General features: G+C 42.8%; 1 protein-coding gene across 1 annotated transcript in view; it reads left to right on the forward strand.

The window, feature by feature from the left end:
• LOC117744140 (protein bicaudal C homolog 1-like) overlaps nt 1-18412 on the forward strand; it is a 50090-nt gene that overhangs the window by 18506 nt on the left and 13172 nt on the right. The window contains exons 3-8 of the mRNA XM_034552266.1: nt 4212-4281; nt 7827-7906; nt 9382-9540; nt 11121-11174; nt 15189-15371; nt 17645-17896. Of these exons, the coding sequence (XP_034408157.1) occupies nt 4212-4281; nt 7827-7906; nt 9382-9540; nt 11121-11174; nt 15189-15371; nt 17645-17896 (798 nt within the window). The remainder of the gene's footprint in view (nt 1-4211; nt 4282-7826; nt 7907-9381; nt 9541-11120; nt 11175-15188; nt 15372-17644; nt 17897-18412) is intronic.

The following is an 18412-nucleotide window of genomic DNA, read 5'->3' on the forward strand; positions in this document are numbered from 1 at the left end:
CCTCTGAGTCCGGAGCAACATTTTGTAACAACCCCCCTTCATGTAGTCGGTGAGAAAGTTAAGAGGACCACAGGGGGGTGCCACAGCTGGTAAATGAGCCTTGCTCTAAAGTGCCTGCAGCTCACATGGGGGAATCTCGCCAGCTTCATATCCCTTTTTCTTTTCTCTTCGGGCGTTGTTTTGGTCTCCTATCTCACATTTTGCTCGTCCCTCCTGCTATGTCATCTTTGCACTGGCGTGTCAGTGTTATCAGTCTGGTAGAACAAGGTTGTTGTTTTTTGACGCGTGCGTCAGTGAACAGTTCCGTCACAGGCAGTTCCGTCACAGACTGAGAACTGTTGGGAGTGACAAAAATCATGGCACGGACCATTAAGCTGTTTTGGAGAGCTGTGCAGAAGTTGATCTGCGGGACAGCGAAGAGCCGAGAAGCTCGGCTGGATGAGATGATAACTGTGTGCCGCAGTGGATTTGAAAGATGCTTTTGAACCCTTTTGCAAGTTCATCCTTGGATTTCCATCACTCTTTCCCAGGAGTTGTGGCTCTGTAAATAACGCCAGGCATGATGTTTAAGTGCAAGTGCACTCAGATCTTAGGCCAGGCGTCATTTATTTAATTTGCTTTTATAGCACTGCAGCATCTTGTATTTCACTGCTCTGACACCGGGAAAATAGGAAAACTAAAGACTGTAAAGATGAAATATTTGGTTGGCATGAATTTGTGAGATGTTGAAATAAAGAGGTGCTATCCAAAACATATTATATAAAAACAAATGTTTGTGTTTCTCACACAACCGTGAAAGACGTGGAGTCTCGACACATTTTGACAGTAGATATTTTTGCAGAAGAGCTTTTCCACTAATGCGTGTTGGCCTTTTCATAACCGTGCACATGTTAGCTCCATTGGGTGTAATGGGGCTTTAGCTGCGAGTTAGCCCCCCCCCCACCAACATCCCTCTGTGTCCCCCTCCCAAAAACACACACACACACACTCCAGCTGAATCAACAGCTGCACCATCGCAGTGCGGGCCAGGAAACATGTCTCTGCCATGTTGATTGCTGCTGTGCTTTAGTATGGTGCACACATCCAGACGCGCGCGCACGCACACACACAGTCACGTGTGTTGGACTCATACACATGCGGCCGTCCAGGACATTGCCTTAATGATATCCTTGTTTGATTTCACGTAGACATGTACCAGCTGCAAACCTCTCAAGCTATCATGTCAAGGTCGTGCCGGGAAACTGATCAGAACCATAGTCATTTATGTATTTATTCATTTCAGAAAGGGTGGAGTGCCACAGTATGACCAAATGTATAGGTAACTTAATTTGTGCAAATATCTCGACCCATTTGAGAGGTATTCGCTCGCCCCTCCATGAAAAATAAACGTCATCCACCCTTTTAAAATGGTGTGTGGTCTGTCAGAAATCAGTCCCATCTGCACTACATTGCCAAGAACAGCAACGCTGGACAGGAAACAGGTCTCTCTGAACAAGGCCCTCTGTAGAGAAAAAGAAAAGTTTGATCATTTTATGAAAGTGTAATTGGAGTTGCTTCTGATACTTTATGTTCGACGCTGCAGGTTTCTACATCTTGGCACATTTTAATGACCTCGTAATATGGAACTCACAATCACTCGTCTGCCATTTGCACCCACATTTCCACTGTGATTCCAGCGGCCTCTGAGAGGTTGCGGCCGTCAGTGTTGTATTTCTTAAACGTGTGGATTTTGTCAAGGAGGCGTTTAATTTAAAACCAGATGCATATGTCATTGTCGCAGAAGACCGAGCCCAAAAAAAAGGGTGGGGGGCGGTAGAGGAATTTCTTCATCGCTGAGAACAGAATGTCCTTTAATATTGTGATGCATCCAGTTGTTGGTGTGATCATGTGACTTCAGTTGATGGAGGAAAAGGTAGTATTTTGCCACAGGGTATTTGTGATTTATTGTCCTTTTTACCAGACGACTGCGGGATGGTGTCATGTTGTAGATTAGAGTCGCTTGTGCCTCCAGCTAGTATGAATCCCAGTAACGGAACCCATCAGATTTTGGTTTCAGGCCCAAATTTTATAGGAGGGATGGGAAGGTCTCCAGTCGGAGGACATTAACGTGGGATCATTAGCAAGCTGGAACTGTTTTCAGCTTAGTCATGCTAAATAATGCCACGGAAAAATCCCAAACAAAATAGTTACGATTGTATGAAGAAGGGAAATTCCATTATTTTTATTACTAATACTAAAATTCCTTTTTTTTCTATGATTCACTCAATAGAAACTGTGACTGGAAGCACGTTCCTCTGCTGTTAGATCATAATGATAATGCCCAAAGATATACAACTCTGTCCAGCAGCTTAAGAGAGAGGAGGAAGAATGCAACAACATTCAACTGTTGTACAACTGTGTTTTTCAATGACTTTATTGGCTCACAACGATCAGTTATGAGTTTCTCGTAGGATTGCAGAATCCAGTGTTTCCAACGAGCGGACAAACTCTTCTTTTGGTAGTAAGAGTTCATTTCCTGCTGTGTTTACAACATTGAGAGCCTCAAAAGATAACTTTCAGCTTGCTTTTAATGAATCAAATGGTGCTTAATACAAGTTCAAACTGATTTGGTTCATCTTGGTCTGCAGAACGGTGGGCCAAGCACCCCCAATCTGTTGCTCGTCTAGGCTGGCCATTTATTATATTATGTGATTATAGGATGTTGTAGAAAATCGTCGAGGCTTGAAAGAGCTTCCAGTCAACCATCATGGGCTCTGAGTTTATAGCTGCAAAGTATAGAGAGGCACACATCAAGGCCGTCTCTCTGGTATTACAGGTACGGGAGACGCTGTCAGAATGTGTTGTAAAGGATGCCAAACAGACCATGCTACTTCCAGGAGAGTGTATGGGGGAATTAAGCACTTCCTTTTTGGATTTGTGCACCAGGCTGTTGTTATTTGGCAAGGAAAAAGAGCAGATAAGATTTTAAAATGTTTGTCAAAACAAAACAAAAAAGCATAATAAAGGCTGTGAATTGCTGTGCTGATAAGCCCAACATTTATTTTTATGTTTACTCTGTAACTTTGCTGTGTGTGTGTGTGTTCATTGGTAATGCTTAATTCTCTCTCCCATATATATATATATATATATATATATATATATATATATATATATATATATATAAATAAACCCCTAGAAAGTATTAAAGCAAACAAAAAGGCCCCTGTGAAAACAAATATAGTGCAAATTGACGACTCAGCCATTAGGAGAGAGCATGTAAGTTACCCATTTTTGTTGAAGGTTTGACAGTTTTTCCCCTCGTTTTTTTCCCCCTGCTAACATCAACCACTCGTCGTGGCAGAGGGCTCTCAAGGGGTATGTTTGTGGATTTGTAGCCTGGAAGCTGAGCACGGTGAGCTTCCTGGAGGTTGAAAAGAAGAGTAATAGATTTCCGCTGATTGGACCGCTGATGGCATCTTGAGCAGCTCCTTGCTCTTGTTTTTTGCCTTTTGTGCGACAAGCAGTTTTCATTTTTTTACATTGGTACATGTGGACCTAGTTACGATGACTAGACTTGTCAAAGGGCTCGCACACAGATATTCTTCACGTGTACCTAAGCCTCTCAAGCCTCTCAAGTGTACTCGTGGATTTTCTTTTTTGTTTGGTTGGTGTTGGGGAGAGAGGATTTGGGGTGCTAAGTGCAAACAAACAGTGTCTGGACACATGAGCTTATACCATCAGACATATTTTAAACTGGACTCGCAGCTCTTTTGACTTTTCCCTGGCGTTCCATAACTTATGAATATGGTTATTCCTTTTGACATTTTAACTTTTCATCGTGCAAGGCTGTTGGATGTTAATACTTGTTTCATGTTCTCTGAAGTCAGAAAGGAGAAGCAGTGAAGAGTTCTCCACACAGCTAAGCCAAAACCATATTAAAACACTGGGGGGGAAACAATCCTAGAGTGTATAATACTGACTCCAGCCCAAAGGTTTGTGTGACCAATACTGGTATTTAAGTATAACATTATATACGGACTCATTATTCTTCATTATTCTTTTGCTAACTATGTGAGCAGTAGAGTTCAGAGTGTGCTGCTCTAAAACTATATATTCATGATTTGATGATTGTCATGATTTAAATAATCAACATTGTATTTTGTTTTTGTTTTAATCCTTCCTATACTGACGTCTGTGATGAGTTGATGTCAACCCTCTTCATTCTGTTCCAGATCATGGATGAGACCCAAACGCAGATCGCCTGGCCCTCCAAACTGAAAATCGGAGCCAAGTCCAAAAAAGGTGATAATTTATTTTTAAAAATCTTCGTAATCCCATATTCTTCTTTTAATTAATCCATTTACTCCTTCCGCTTCTTTGTTTGCCTTGTGTCATGAATATTTGTTGAATGATGGGCCTATATATATATAATCTATGAATTTACATTTTAAAATTAACTTTAAACTGATATCTGATGCTCTAGTAATTGATGTGTAAAGATGTGTCGCAACAAAACCCAGAGCTGAACTGAACAAAATGTGTGAGTGACAGGTAACAACATAGCTGTGATAGTTTTCAACCTAACATAGGTTAATGATTATGAGTCGATGTTGTTTTAACCAGAAATAATGTTTTCAGGAAAGTCATTGGACTCAGACGGTCAGGGTTGCTCTAGCATTCATTATTAAAAATGTCTTTGAGAACTTTGAAACGATGAAACTTCATCTCCTGAGGAATCTGTGATTTTGGAGGGGAGGGGTGGGGGGGGGGGAGTGAGTCTCTTGTATTGAGGCTCCCTCATTTATTGGCAGAGTTGTTCGAGCGCTGTTACCAATAAAACATTATCATGGTTATTTAAAGCTCTTCCGGGAGGGGGGGCAGGGTTGAGGGAGTAGGTGTAGCTGTGCCCGCTTTGTTGTCCTCGGGAGAATTGACTGTCTTCAAGCCAGATGTGGAATCCGATGACATTATGTAACTTCCTCACTCCCGCTGTATGGAAAATAGTTTACGGAGTTGCATCAGAACCCCCCCCCCTCGATACTTAATCAACTGTAAGGCCTCACAAATTATTCACATACAACCATCCATTCATCCCAAGTATCCGTTCATTCACAAAACCATCACCACCTGGGAATGATGTTCTGTCTAAGGTTATTTACAAAGAATTTGTTCCTGTGTTGCGTAAACCGAGAGGAGCGCAGGGGAAGCATGTTGGCTAATCACTTAGTTATCTTATGAGCGAGTGCATTTGTGAGAGAACAGACATGTTGAGCTGACGGTATTTTAGCATCCTGGACTCATGGGAGCTGAAGAGAATACAGAATAGTTCTACTTAAATGTTGCTTTATTTAAAATGACTGGAGACTCTTTCGGCCCTTTCATTTGATATGACCAACACTCAGCGTTCTTGCTCTGTCCTTTAACATAGCTGATGATGTAGTTGTTTTGAGTTATTCTAATGTCAAATCCTACTCCTTTTCACGGGTGTGTTGGTTTGTCGTGTCTCACATTAGTCATGTGTAGTCTGGGATTGGTTGCACTCTGCAGGATACTGGCAGATGTGAAGGGGGCTGGGAGTTGTATGTTTGTAACCTCTCACCATACACGGCCACACTCCGTCCAAATGCCAGCTCCTCTATTTGATTGATCACCTGCGGCTGACTGGCCGTCCCTGCCACCTGCACAGGTGTGATAAGGCCAGTTGTTAGCCCCAGAGGGCAAGCCGCCATCAGCACTCTGTTAGTGATTTTAACCCAGTGAAGGAGCCGTATCCCTCGCGGCAGGTCTGCAACTTCAGCACCGTGTGACAGAGCGGTCAATACTCTGAGATTGTCTTTACTATAGATATTTATTTCTAAAAGGTCTGGTTCAAGATTTATGTTTATGTGCGTGAAAAATATCTTGTATCCCAGCCAGTTATGCGTTTCCACATATCTACAGATGTTTTGAATGAGAAACGCCAAGCCAAAAGGACTTAATTCCCTTCATTTGTGTGGTATTTTCGAATGTAGTCCTCAGCTGGAAAAATGCTTCGGCTTTGCCAGCGCGGAGCTCTGGTTCAGAAAGTTTCTTCCGTCAAGTGGAACCATGTCAAATCCGTGCGACTGAAAACATTCACTTTGTGCAGCTGCAAGACTTCTCTTATTTTTTGTTTGCTTTTCCAGCTGTTGTGTGTGCCAAATTTAAAATTAAGGTGTTCCTTTTTTTTATTCCATGATCAATCATAAAACGTTTAAAAAAATTTAAAAAAAAAGCATACAGCACACTCCATTTCTAAAAATGCGGGGGTGTTCTACATCACGACTACAACACTCGTTTAGGCCGGCTAATGTTTGCCAGATGTGCAGGTTAGTCACTGGAAGAGCTATACTCCCTCTGATGGTCACAGTTGGAAATACAGCAACAGCTGTATGATGGGAGAATGTCCTGTAACCAGCTCTGAGACAGAGATACGCCTCCAACCGCTCTTTCCCCTTTGGTTTTGTTTTTGTTTACTTCCTTGCCCTCAAGCCTTCGATGAGCGCTTGTTACTCTTAGATCTCGCATCTCTTGTATTGTGCGCTGAGGTTTCTTGACCCCTCTTAACAATATCAGTGCTTGTTTGCTGGCACTCTGTTCCCCATAGAGAGCAGAACCAGATACCTCCTATAAAACACAATTTCATTTTCGCGAACCCGCGCTCTGCTGCTCCGTCTTGTATTTCGCAGCTCCGTGGAGAGCGTCTTGGTTTCGCCTTTTTTTAAGAGTGATTCATCATCAAAAGCATTCTGTGAATCGGGAACTTCCCCTTGGCGTCACAAATGTTTTTTTTCCCCGACCGTCGATCTTTTATTTTTTTCTAGTTTAGGACTTTTCACTCTAAACAAGCATCTGTATGACTTTAGTGACACTAAATCTGCTTCAGTGAGACCATACTGCGGATGCTGTAAGTGTGTGGATGGGGTGGGGTATTCCTGGTAGGGGGGCTTAGTCGACTTCCTGCTGCTCAGTTCAGTTAACAGAGGGGCGATGGACCATGAGTGTGTAGTACATGCCCGTGCACATTTTAATTTATGCGCGTGTTCATGTGTTTTTCGCAATTTTCATTCTCCAGGGGTCCGGCATGCGGCTGAGCCAGATGTAGGCTGACCCAACCCTACACAGACGAAAGCATTAGCTGTGAAATGGTTTTGGTATGCAGTGTTTGGTTATTTTCACTGATGTATTTAGAGGCTCTGGAAGCACAGTTTAGTCAACCTATTAGGACCTTTTTACAAGCGCGATCTTCTGTGGGCCCATTGAGTGTATTTATACAAGAACTTTAGGATGAGGCCGTTCTGCTGCAGGCTCGTATCTAGTCATTTCTTGAGGAGACAGCTGTGTGTGTGTGTGTGAGACCACTGATAGTCATGTGCAACCATGAAAGACGCTGAAAAAAGAGTCTCTGTATATTTATGCAGTCACTGAATGAGGTCCAGGAAAATTAGGTGATACGCGTCACATGATGGTCTTTTCTATTGAGGCTAAACTGCAGCGGAACAATTCTGTCCTGCTAATGGCGTCCCTGTCGACTCTGACTGACAGATTGTGTCTGAATGTAATTCCACAGAGCGCCCCGCCCTGCACTGTGGGGTTGCTTGCCGACTTAAATGAGACTCGGCAGATATCAAAGCAGCAATTAGTGTTGCAAAGCTTTTCTCCAACACGCTCTAATATGTTGACACATGTGTCACGTTTGGTTGAATGGATTTAAATTGTGTCCCACTCTCTCACGTATCTCTTCAAGGATACAACAAGGGTTAGTGTGTACACACACACACACACACACACACACACACTAATCATGCTCTCTCTTTCTCCCACTGCAGATCCACACATCAAGGTGTGCGGGAAGAGGGAGAATGTGAGGGAAGCCAAAGACAGAATTATGTCCGTCCTTGACACAAAGGTACAGTAAACATCTTTATCACGTTCAAGATGAACTTCATGTTTGTAATTCTCTCCCCCAGCTCCTCTTTCTCGCCTTCCTCTGTGTTCAGTTAGAACCGAATGCGTTTCACCTCGGCTCTCCCGCTGGTCCAAGTGACAGATTGCTCACAGCAGTGTGGTACAAACTTGGCACTACTCTCGCTAGATACTCGCATCCCTAGCCTTGCAGTGGATTGTGTCGTGTGTGTGTGCATGCAGGCTTTCATTGCCATGGCAACACAGGAAATAAAGTACCTGGGGGACTGCACTGTAGCACCCCCTGGGGGCGGGAAATCACCCATTCAACAGCCAAACGCAAAAGGAACAACATATTATTGGCTTAGTTTACAGCATCTGATATGGCTTTGTTATATCATAGTATGATTGGTTCATTCAAATGTATTGCATGTTTTGTTGCTCATCAGTCTCTCTTTGAAATGTCTGCAAAATGTGAAAGTGTTTAAAGGAGGGGAAATTGTAAGTTTTGGGTATTGTGACTCTTAAGATGGAGACAGATGGCCTCTCAGTGACATAGCATTCATAATCAACAGACACATTTTATTTGATACACTATAATGTTTAATATGTTTTCACAGTGCAATAAATGCAGTTCATGAAATGTGTGTGGCATTCGGCCAGACATTTTGAAACCTCTCTCTATTCTTTGCCTGACCTAGGGCGCTTCTTTATTGCATTATTTTGTAATCTTAATTACATTTAAAAAAAAAAAAAAAAAGATTATCTTGTTTAGAGTCGCCAGCTTTATCTTCCTTTTTAATGTCAAACCCTTTTTTAAAAGCTGTTATTAAGTTTTAAATATTTGTTTCAGTCGAGAAAGTAGTTCCCAAATAGGGGATCAGCTTATCTAAATAACGCCTGTTCGGAAACTTACACTGACGTTGTTGGAGCTGTGAGGAGCTGCTGGCTGTGTGAGATCCGCCAGCGGGCGTACGAAAAGCAAACGTCAACAGTGTTTTTGTAATTACCCTCACTGCCAGAAGGGGTGGACACAGGTCCACACTGCAGGTTTAATTATAGGGTGTTACAAAAATATATTGCATTAAACCAAAAAACACCAATTTGGCTAGCCACTATCTAGCAGACAAGGTTTAATTCTCTCTCCACAGGAACTAATATTTAATCAACTGTGTGTGGACCTCTGTTTGCCCTTCTGGCAGAGGGAGTCAGTACACAAACACCGTCCACATGTGCTTTTGTATGATGAACCCGACCGGCAGGTGTAACGGTACTGATGTGGTTTAGTACTTTTGTAGTTCCTCGTAGCAGAGCCATCGTCGCCAAGAGACGCTACTAAGTAATTAACAAATATCCTTCATTCAAATGTGTTTTCAGGTCATTTTCCTTGGTCGTCTTTGCCTTTTCAAAGACGAGAATAATAACGTGCACCTTTCTCCACTCACTGAGCTCCCTCCTCCTCTTGTTTCCGCTCATTAGAGTAACAGGGTAACTCTGAAGATGGACGTCTCTCACACAGAGCACTCTCACGTTATTGGAAAAGGTGGCAACAACATCAAGAAGGTGATGGAGGAGACGGGTTGCCACATCCATTTCCCAGACTCCAACAGGAACAACCAGGCAGAGAAAAGCAACCAGGTTTGTGGGGCTTCGACAGAGACTCCTGCTGTGCTGTACTGTTTTCACTGAGGCATGAGAGATAGATGGAGGAAGCAAGCTGTTTACTGCCGGTCGATCAAACGGTTCTCCCTGTCAAATATTTTGCTTTAATCTCTTGAACCACAACTTTGCACGATTTGATGTTTTCAGTGTAGCTGCCTTGCGTTCCGCTGCCTGGAGTGCCACCTATCCACGACTTACGTTCTTCGGTAGTAGTTCAAAGTAGTTTTTTTTTTTTCTGCAGGCTGAACCCTCAGCCTATTCATTACCTGGGTCTCGGGCTGGTCAGCTTGCAGCGAGTTGGTCCAGCTGGCTGTTTTGATTGGCCAGACAACCTTCCCAGAGGAAGCCGGCGTGTTTTGGCTGGACTCTGTGTCGAAGAGCAGTGATCCAGGAGTTCAGCAGAGCGGCCAGTGAATTCACTTGTTAGGGGCTGTGTTAATATTAAAGATGTACTTCACTGATTTCAACGTATCTCTGTGGATGTTGCATAATAACGTACCTCCGTATCTCAGATTGTTAAACTCCCTCTAGTCCTACTCTCATGATGCAAGTACAGACTGATAAGTAGCAAGAGACTCCTTTTTAGGCCCAAGACCCACGCTGTCTCTTTTTCTGGTTTCAAAAGCTCACTGGCTGCAGCAGAGACTTTTTAGCTACAGAGCATATTGAAGTGCAGTGGTGGTGTTAAGTAAATATAGATAACCGTGAAAATCGATGGAAGTGGTCTTACCTTACCCTCACTGGAGCTGGAAGGATTCAGGACGTTGTTCAGGCACATTTCAGCACGTAAACATGAGGCTTAGCAGTCGTTTTCATTTTGTTTTGTTCGTGTGGAAGTACTGGAGGCCAGAGAAGAATCCAGACTGACCGGCTTTGTTTGCTTAATCTTTTCTTCTCTTTTTAATAATGCCTTTTTTATGGTCTCTACAAGAGTGAGCAGTTGCCTTTTTTGAAAGGGAGAAAAGAATAAGAAAGGACAAATCTAATGAGATTATTTTTAAATACACTTTTTAAAATAGCGTAACTTCAAGAAATGGTGTGCCCAGAACAAACCAACCAAACAAACACTGGCTCTAGAGAGCCATTCAAGGTTTTTCACGAGACCTGAAAGCTATCGTACTTCTTCAACGTGCTTGGAAAGACGGGTGAGCGGATGTTCTGTTGGATGCAATCTGCAACCTCGCCGCTTTATGCCAATAAATTCTACACGCTGCTCCTTTTTTAATCTGGCTTTTCATCTTTGTGGTTGTTAAAAGAAACAGTCACTTCAATTGTGGAGGCCTTTCTTCTAATCACAATGTTAGATTCATGGTAACCGTAATGATGTGGTTCAAGATTATAAAACATTACCTGGAAATATGCTACAAAAAGGAATTTGGTTCGAGTTTGGTGGATGCCGTTACACTTTTACCATTTTCATTATGTTTGTTCTGGATTTTCCTTTCGGCATTGAAATGAAGTGCAACTCTATGCGATGATCTGAACCATTATTGGTCTTGGAATGGGTTTGAACTGGCAAGCTGATTTTCATATGTTACTTTTTTTATTGTGAACAGGTGTCCATCGCAGGCCAGCCAGGAGGAGTGGAGGCGGCTCGAGTAAAAATAAGAGTAAGTTGGAATCCATCCCTTGTCTTAAAGGGATATTTCATGCCAAATGTTGGGAGTTCTCTCATTCTCTGCAGACGTGTAACTTTGTAGTTTTGACCTTCGTGGACCACTCCGACATGCATTTCTGACAGTATTTCTGCTAAATAAATGTCTGCCTCAGTTTGCACACACTATCTTGTTGAGCTTGTGAGCAGTACAATCCGATTGGAAAGCATCTGGATCTCATGTGTCAAAGTTCAGAGTCCTGCCACTTTACACCTCATTCAGGAAATCATTTATTGGTTACACTTCTGTTGCATAACTGCATAGCAAAATGATACGAGCAACAGAGAGATGGGATGCTTCTTGGTTGTAGTGTGACAGAGATTAATAACAGGAACGCATTTGATAAAATCACTGTAATTAATACATGTGTAGGCTGCTGTTGTTGGCCTGCTAGCCGTCGACGCTGCTATTTGTATTTACACTCTACCCTCATTATCTTCTCTTCCCCCTTCCCTTGGCCACAATTTTGGACTGAAGCTTCGGCGTGCCCATCACCTGCTCTTACATTGAACCTCTCCATCATTAGCGAACCTGACTAACTCCCTCTTGTCTTCCATAGCCAGACCTATCTCCACAGCGCTGTCTCTGTGCTAATAAAAGGTCTGGAGAGAAGGGGAAACCGCTCTGCTAACCGCTATATTTCTTCAAACCAATCGCAATCGTTTTAGGCGGCACTAAGCCCAAGATACAGTGCCCTTGCAAATTTGATAGTGCAGATAGCGGAGAACAACGTAGCGTGAGATACACGGCCAATGACGAACCACAGTCTACATCCATCACAGTCTCAAATCTCTATTGTAGTTAACTTATTTGCTCGCAAGTACAATGCTCAAAACAAATGACTTCCTCCACCAACAAAACATCAGACTCGAGGAAGCCAAGTTCACTGCCTAACCCCACCAATGCAGAGCTCCAGGGTTGCAGTAGGTGATTGTGTACTGCAGGCACCAATCTATTCCCAGACCACTTCCTTTTGAACAATTGTAAAATAAATGCCTGAGACTCAGCCCCTTTGGCAGGCCCATCTCCAGCCCATTTTCTAGCCTCTTCTTCAACTTCAGTTTCGGTCTGACTGGAAGCCCGACCTCCAGCCTCAGCTCTGTGCGCTTAGGACCTCTGTGCTTGTGTGAAGTGTTACATCCCTGAACTTTTTTCTGTATTTCAACACCGCAGCAATCATCTACAGTGAACACGTTCCTCCACTATGGACTGACCAAAAACTAACAAGTGAAGTGTGTGTGATGAAGAGGGAGACAGGAGAAGGTCATGCTGTATATTTGTGCAGTGTTTATTGGCAAATGTCTGCATGTACGCATACCCATACCTCTCCGTGCTTAGTGGTTGTTTTCATAAGCAGCCAGGCACAACCCAGATCGTCTACTTTTTTTGCTCTGGGTGAAAGAAAGGATAATCAAACCCAACCGTAGCGGTGTTGTAGAAAGAGGTTTAAAATATAAGCTGTAGAGAACCGCATAGATTGTTTTTGGCCTCCAAAGATCGCACAGTCAGCAGATGACGAGGGAGGATCAAAAGAAAGGTTTCCCTCTGTCAACTTGGCTTCTTCTGATAATCACCTTATCCTATGATACCCAGAAATATTCTATGATGTTCTTTTAAACACGACTAGACAGCCCTTCCACACATAGCTTTAATTATGTTTGAGCTACATCACTGACCCTGGAGGCATTTTCCTCAAATGCAGCAAGGGAACGTTCTATATTGGAGAGATGTTCTTTTCTTCTAATGGGTTGCACTTTGTTCACTTCATCAGTACTGACAACTGACGGGATACAAACTGTCAAACGTATTTCTTCACAAGTAAAATCTATGCACAGCAATGGATTAACAAATGCATACTAACTTGTCCAGTGAATTTAATTGAATGGATTCTTTGTAAATGTTAGCAATCACCTTATTAGCCGAAGTGCCATTATTTTAAATGGCAGTTGTGTAATTATGCATGTCAGTTCAATATGAAGCCGGAGTAAGGCGATGCTGAGCATAGTTTAGCCTAGCATAGCTTAGCTTAGCTTAGCTTCGCATAAAGGTCCAAAGGTAAAGGAAAACCACCAGCAAAGCTGACTAATTGTCATTTAATTTGTATGAAATAGGAGTGTAAAAAGACAAGTTGTTTTAACTTAAGCTAATTGTCTCCTGGCTCCAGTTTCACATTGAACTGACCAACATGAGAGTGGTATCGATCCAACACTCCCCAAGAAAAGAAAACGTTACCAAAAATTCTAACCATTCCTTGAATCTGTTTTTTAAAAAAGAGGAATGAGACGGGAATGTTTGAAGGTGGTATTGTGTCGATATTAAAACACCAAATCGTAAAATGCAGGAGGGTTTATTCCAGTTATTTGACCCCCTGCTGTTGAGGTGGCCAGTGCATAACAATGGACAGTGTGTTTGGTTCTGGGTGGCCATTAGACCACATCCTCCCCCGTCTGAGGGGCTGAGGTTGTGCCTTCTCCCTGATGTGCATTAGCAGTGAATGAAATGTCCCTTTTAACCCACTACAGTGCACTTGTAAAGTCTACTGTATTTCCGAGGCTCTCTCGGGTAGAGATTTGTTTGAGTCTGAAACAAGTCGGTTGTTGAGGTGATGGATTCTCGAGGGATTTCTTGGAGCTTTCCAAGGCGGAGCCGACAGGCAGGTGATGAAAAGTCTGTCCGGTTGCTGTACCTCGAAAATATTTTCATTTTTCTTCATCACAGGAGAGCTGAGGCTTTTTAACAGTGCTTTCAGTTAGAATACATATGAAACTCATATCTGCCTTGTAGGACTTTTTTATTTTTTTTTTATAAAACTGAGGTCAGCGCCACCATAAAAACCGTTCTATTCTTCATTCAGTGCCTGACTCCTGCTGCTCTGCGTGTCCTCTCTTGCGTTTCCCTCAGTGCTGACCTACATTTCTCAAGCCCTCTGCGAGCGAGTGCTGAAACGTGATATACATGTAAGGCCAAGCGCATATGGGACTGATCAGGGAAGCATTTCTCTGGTCAGAGCAATTCATGCTGCTTGCCCTTCACTGGCAGCCAAAACCATAGTGGCACTCTGCCCAAGACTCAGTGTTTGGATAACTGTGTGTTACTGTGTGTGCGTGTGTGAATGTACATTCCCTTCAGTTTGTGTGTGTGTGTGTGTATGGGTGTGTGTGTGTGTATGTGTATGGGTGTGTGCCTTCGTGATTTCTCTCCCATGCATGCATAAGTATGTGTATGCATGAAGCGAGGCCCTTCCTGTCTGCATCTCTTTTGTTTTAAATGACTGGCTGCGATAAAAATGACGAGAGTTGATAACTGTTGCTGCTCCTGTGGTTTAATTCAGTTATTTTGGAAATGAATGTATGTGAATGCGCTGGCCATAGACGAGGGCTGCCCCTTCTCCGTCAACTAATCAGTTGTTTTGTTCTTAGTGGACTAAGATTTCTTTCTCACTTCTTTCATGCTCTCATCCTTTCCAAGAAACGCATGAGCACATCTCTGTTAAACACAAGATTTAAAGTGGTGCGTTTGTGTGATTTTTAAAAACAACTGTAGCCATAATATTTAAATATGTAGCATACTAAGTAACAAAGGGTGCCTCTTGCATTGCTGGCACTGCTGACCTCATGTTGATTAACTTGTCTGGATTTATTTAAGCTGACCGGTGAAGTTTTACCACCTTCTGCTCAAGGGACTGTTATGTCTGTGTGTCAGTTCACATCATTCTAAAGAAATCTCCCCTTTTCTGTGTTTTATCCAAATGGTCTTCATCAGTCTGAATGACAGCACAATGTGATGCAAGTGATCCAGTGCCTGCTCGGGATTTTTGTTACGGAATGTTTTGTTTCTATCTTTGCTGGCAGCAGCACTGACAGCATAATGATAAGCTATCAAACTTGTCATAACTGTTGTATTTCAGCATGCTGGTGGTTTTCTCTCATTTCTCTTTCTCCTCTCCCTTTCCGTCCCTCCATATTGCAGGAGCTGCTTCCTCTTGTGCTGTCTTTCGAGCTTCCTGCCATCATGCAGTCTGACCCCAGCTCCCCCACTGTGCAGCACATCTCGCAGACCTACAGCCTCACAGTCTCCTTCAAGCCCCCGACCCGCCTCTACAGGGCCACCGGCGTGGTTCGCGGCTCACAGAATAACGCCAACGCCGTCAAGGTGGGGGAGGGTCTCTTAATTGTGACGTGAATATTGGATAGTTGAGTGACTGATCAGTGCCCAAAATCCAAAGACATTTACAAACGCATGAAATAAAGAAAAGCAGCTAATCGCATTCGAGCAGGTGGAATGTGCAGGTTTGCTTCACAAGTGAATTAATAAAATCAAGTAGAAATTGTTGTCACATCATTTTCTGTCAATTGATTAATTGTTTCACGGTTAAATTACGTTCCATATAAGCCAACAGCTTCAGTACTAATTGACCAACGGCAACAATATGAATTTGTATTTGGCAGTTTGTATTTAACTTTTTTTGTTAAATTAGAGCAAAATTATGAAGAGACCAAATCATAAAGGTCATAAAGTCTGAACTCCCCACCCCCCCCACACACACACACACACACACATCCAGCGCGTGTCCTGTTAAAGTTGCTTGAATAACTAACCCAACCCTGAACTGTGCACTCCTTGTCAGTCATTTCACTGTAACAATATTTGAGTTAATACCCTCGTTCCCCTCCACCCGTTTACACGGCGAGCCACAGACCAAGAGCAGGTTTCCAGAGCCGCACCACGTCAAGGCCCACCAACACTGTCAGCGTTCCTCACTCTTCTCGTTTTGAGTGCCTCATTACTTTCGGCACCACAGGGGCTGAGAGATGTTTGGTCACTTGAATTGGACAGCTGCTGGTTAAGCTCTCCAGTAGGAGGGAGACTCTCTCGAGTATTATTTCAAATAGATTTGGGAGTTTCTCGCTGTGTTTCAACTCTGCATAAACATACGGTACATTTTATGTATGCACACGGGTGCACCTCCTCAACTGGTATCTGAGTTGTGGCTAATTAAAGTCGGCAAAGGCGTCCGTTCATCACCTCTGCCAAGTCATACCTACCAACTTACTTTTTTTCCACTACAGAGCCTGCGTTAACAATATGGAGCTCAGTTTTGTTTGCCAGTGACTGCATTTGGCATATGTTTGTCCCTTCAGTTATTTATTTGCATGTGCATTCGTTCACCGTGTTGTGTGTACAGTTTATAGGTGCACATGCATCTATGCAGACACACGGCCCGTGTGTGTGTGTGTGTGTGTCTGTGTGGTCTGAGGGGTCAGTCGAGAAGGGGAAGTATGACAGACGAAGATTAGAGGAATATGTGTGCTATGTTATGTGGTGGCGTGAGACACTGGGAGTACCTTTGATTGCCAAAACCGCTGTGGATTGTTGTATTGTGCTGGCCGCAGTGTGTGTGTGTGGATTCTCGTTGCACGCTGGAAATGACTTGCTTTACTGGGCCAAGTGATGGTTTGCAGAGCCGGAAAGGAATGAGGTTGTTCAACAGGCCGGCAGATGCAGTGGAAAATATAATAGTTTCCATTGATGTATAAAGAAAAAAACTGTTTTCTGTGGCAAAAAGGCAACATGGCTCCACTGCTCCCCTTGTTAACTGATGACTTTGTGGTCTGACTATTGCTCTAAATCAAATATTGTTCCAGCTTTCTTTATTTCCTTATGGGATTTCATTGTTTTATATTTTTGTGAGAAGTCCATACATTGTCCATTATACTCATTGTTTAATCATTTAATTTGTCCACTCATCTTCTCCTAGAACTCTCAGGCATCCATAATGCGTTGGAACACTTTTTTATTTTATATTGACCCTCACTATTATACTGTTCCCTGCTCATACATACATACATACATACATACATACATAGATAAGTGCAGTGGTGATAATAAATTGCGCAATTGACAAAAGATTTATCTACAGCAATGTTGATTCTAGATTAATGGTTTTAATTATTTATCTATCAAGCACAAAGGAAAAACATCTGCTAGTTCTAGCCTCTCAACTGTCAGGAGTTGCAGCCTTTCTCTGTTTTATATATCGTAATTAATTGAATATGTGGGTGTTTGGACTGATTGAGCAATATAAGCAATTATAAGACATAGACTATACAAATTGTTATCATCAGAAACTCTAATAGCATGGTTGTTAAACTGAGTGTTTTTTAGTTGTGGACAAAACAAGACATTTGAGAAGGTCATCTTTGGGAAACAATGACATTGTATAGACCAAACAATCAATTAATCTTTAAAATAATCTACAATGAAAATGATGGTTAATTGCAGCCCTATGCCTTGACGACTTGGCATAGTTTCACAAAATTAATGTAGACTCTTCGTCTTATTAAATCATACGTGTATCTTCTTTATGTATTCATACAATTTGTCATATTACCCGTTACATTAGCTTGTCATCCTTGTTTCCCCAGAGAGGTACAGCTCTGCTGTTGGAGCATTTGTCTGGTAGTCTGGCAAGCACCATCTCCGTCACCACCCACCTGGACATCGCCCCCCAGCACCACCTCTTCATGAAGGGCCGCAATGGCAGCAACATCAAGCACATCACCCAGCGAACGGGAGCCCAGATCCACTTCCCTGACCCAAACAGCCCCCAGAAGAAATCCACAGTCTACATTCAGGGCACCATTGAATCAGTCTGCCTGGCACGGCAGTACCTCATGGTGTGTACCTTCTGTGTGCGCTGGGTGAAAATAATTACCTTGAACTGCTAAGCTTTGTTTTGGGGCTTTGGCAATATATTCTTTACATTTACAGATTCCACAGACAACTGTGGTAACTTTTAATGGATGTCATTGTTTTACTAACATCATCGTGGGATGTGTGAAAGATGCGTGGGTTTTGAGATGGGGTTTAAGAAGTAAACCATTATTGCCTTTTTGGGGTTTTGTGTAGCCCTGTGATGGATTTGCTTGGTTCTGCTCCTGCTGCTGAAACGTTCATTTATACAAACATCTGCAGCCGACTGAAGGTTAGCCTGCGTGACTTATAGCCACATACCTGCACGTGAGATGAACACACACTTTTTGCGTCCACTTGGCTTGAGTCCTGACTGTACACAAACGATCCTTCTTGGTGTAACGATAATGATCTGGCTTGCGTATACGGTTGATTTTGGTGGACTTAAACGTCAGCCCAGACTGTAATTCAGAGGCTGGCACATTACCGTTTTTTGGACC

Source organism: Cyclopterus lumpus, chromosome 15, assembly GCF_009769545.1.
Source record: "Cyclopterus lumpus isolate fCycLum1 chromosome 15, fCycLum1.pri, whole genome shotgun sequence".
NCBI classification, from domain to species: Eukaryota; Metazoa; Chordata; class Actinopteri; order Perciformes; family Cyclopteridae; genus Cyclopterus; species Cyclopterus lumpus.